Source organism: Hylobates moloch, unplaced genomic scaffold (assembly GCF_009828535.3).
Source record: "Hylobates moloch isolate HMO894 unplaced genomic scaffold, HMol_V3 SCAFFOLD_8, whole genome shotgun sequence".
NCBI classification, from domain to species: Eukaryota; Metazoa; Chordata; class Mammalia; order Primates; family Hylobatidae; genus Hylobates; species Hylobates moloch.
The window spans coordinates 39,283,208-39,285,637 of NW_026652283.1; the positions used below are offsets into that span (position 1 = coordinate 39,283,208).

The 2,430-nt window shown below is 42.7% G+C and overlaps 1 protein-coding gene across 3 annotated transcripts in view; it reads right to left on the reverse strand.

Moving 5' to 3' along the window:
* Window positions 1–331: 331 nt before the first annotated feature.
* The window catches only part of MEAF6 (MYST/Esa1 associated factor 6), a 25,404-nt gene continuing 23,305 nt past the window's right edge, over window positions 332–2,430 (reverse strand). For all 3 annotated transcript variants that reach the window (XR_004249208.2, XM_032160278.2, XM_032160277.2), the window contains one exon: window positions 332–1,263. Coding sequence is in view for 2 of the 3 variants with exons in the window: in XM_032160278.2 (XP_032016169.1) it covers window positions 1,255–1,263 (9 nt within the window). In the remaining variant the exon portion in view is untranslated. The remainder of the gene's footprint in view (window positions 1,264–2,430) is intronic.

Here is a 2,430-nt window from a genome sequence, read left to right on the forward strand (position 1 = left end):
TCTCAACCTGGCTTCTTATCAGAATCCCAGGAACTCTTTTAAAGAAACTCCCAATAACTAGGCTATACCCTAGTCTCTAGGGGTGGGGTCCAGGCATGAGTATTTTAAATCTTCTCAGGTGATTCCAGTGTGCAGCCAGACCCTGCCGCAAATTCACCACAGCACTAGAGGCAGGTAACAATTACTAGCAAATTCCTCAGCCCATCAAGCCCTCCAAGAAAGGGAGACCTGGTGGGCAACACTGGCTCTCACTGATGCTATCCTTTCACTCCACTTAAGAACGACTAAGTTATCACTTTTGGTATAATTTTGAGACTTTCCATATGCCATGGTGATTTTCAGAGCAATATTTAATCAGGTGAATACCAGCAAAGAGAGAAAATACAGAAAAAGAAATTTCCATAAGGCATGATATGAATAAATAAGTGAAAAAACAATCTCGGGTTTAAAAGTAAAGCATGAGAATTTGACGCCTGTGAAATTTTATTTATACAAAAGAATAAAAATAGTTATTTAAAAAGAATTGATTTAAACTTACGTTTTTCCATTTTTCCTGTTCCTTGAACATGAGTCTACTACCGACTCAGAAAGATTTAAGATAGGTAATTACTAAACACTCTTTACCTCCCCTTGCAAAAAACAGAGGCAAGTTTCCCATTTTACTTATGATGAACCAGATTATTTTCAGTTATGAATATTGGCAACTGCATGAAAGAGATGATCAGATATGTCAGCAGGAAGGTATGAGCTGTACAAAGGCATTACAAAAAAAAACCCCAAAGAAAATAAGACAAAAACAACAAGAGAAAAACAAGAAAACATAAAATATAAGAAAATGCCAGATATTTACAGCCTCCATCTGAAATGTGACTTGTGTTCTACTTTCAGCATAAAACAAAACCAGAGAACATTTCTTGACGGGTATCACAGATGAAGCTGGTGCCAGCCAGTTTTGGGGGAGACATTCATTCTAAGAAGGGAGAAACGCACAGTTAGCAACTTGCCAGGATTACAACATTGTTTTGATCTTCCTGCAGTTCTGTTACTAAAAATGACATAAAGTAAGACCCAATGTCTTACAGAAATGACTTATTTGTCACCACATTTAGAACAAACTACTCAAAGTCACAGGCACTGGGTCTGGGAGAGCAGAGGTGGATGGCCACGAACTCAGGTGAAGGATGTTTATCTTTGTGAGGTCAGAGAAGGGAAGCAGGGCTCTACAGCCTGGAAGCTTCTGCACTAATGTGTCTTCTAATAGTCCTAAAGAGAGAAAAACAAAAGTCCCAACTTACTCTCGGCAGAACAGTTGTTTGACCCTAAGGAAAAAAAAAAATCTCATAAACAACTCTGCTAGGGGATTGCTCTATAGCTAAAGATTGTATTTCAGGCCAGGCACAGTGGCTCACGCCTGTAATCCCAGCACTTTGGGAAGCCAAGGCAGGCAGATCACGAGGTCAGGAGTTCGAGACCAGCCTGGCCAGCATAGTGAAACCGCGTCTCTACTAAAAATATTGGCCAGGCGTGGTGGTGGGCACCTGTAATTCCAGCTACTCAGGAGGCTGAGGTGGGAGAATCGCTTGAACCTAGAAGGCAGAGGTTGCAGTGAGCCAAGATCATGCCATTGCACTCCAGCCTGGGTGACAAGAGTGAAACACTGTCTCAAAAAAAAAAAAAAAAGATCGTATTTCAGGCCAGGCGTGGTGGCTCAGGCCTGTAATCCCAGCACTTAGGGAGGCCCAGGCGGGCAGATCACTTGAGGTCAGGAGCTCGAGACCAGCCTAGGTAACAAATTAAGACCATGTCTCTGCAAAAAATACAAAAATTAGCCAGGTGTGGTGGCTCATGCCTGTGGTCCCAACTACCCAGGAGTCTGAGGTGGGAGGATGGCTTGAGCCTGGGAGGCAGAGGTTGCAGTGAGCCAAGATCACACCATTGCACTCTAGCCTGGGCGACAGAGCCAGACCCTGTCACACACACACACACAAAAAATTTAAAAAAAGATTCTATTCCAAAGATAATGTACAATATTTCACATCTGAAAATAGTCTGCCTTCTGAGTCCATAAAGGGATTGAAACATCAATTTTGCTCTTATTAGAGCACCTGAACTCACCAGTCCAAAAAAAAAAAAAGAGCTAGTATTAACAATTTATTATTTAATTAAAGGGAATTTTTCATCATTAAAAATGTATGTGACCAGCCAGGTGCGGTGGCTCATGCCTGTAATCCCAGCACTTTGGGAGGCCGAGGCAGGTGGATCATGAGGTCAGGAGTTTGAGACCAGCATGACCAACATGGTGAAACCCCGTCTCTACTAAAATACAAAAACTAGCTGGGCATGGTGGCACGCACTGTAATCCCAGCTACTCAGGAGGCTGAAGCAGGAAAATCACTTGAACCTAGGAGGCGGAGGTTGCAGTGAGCCAAG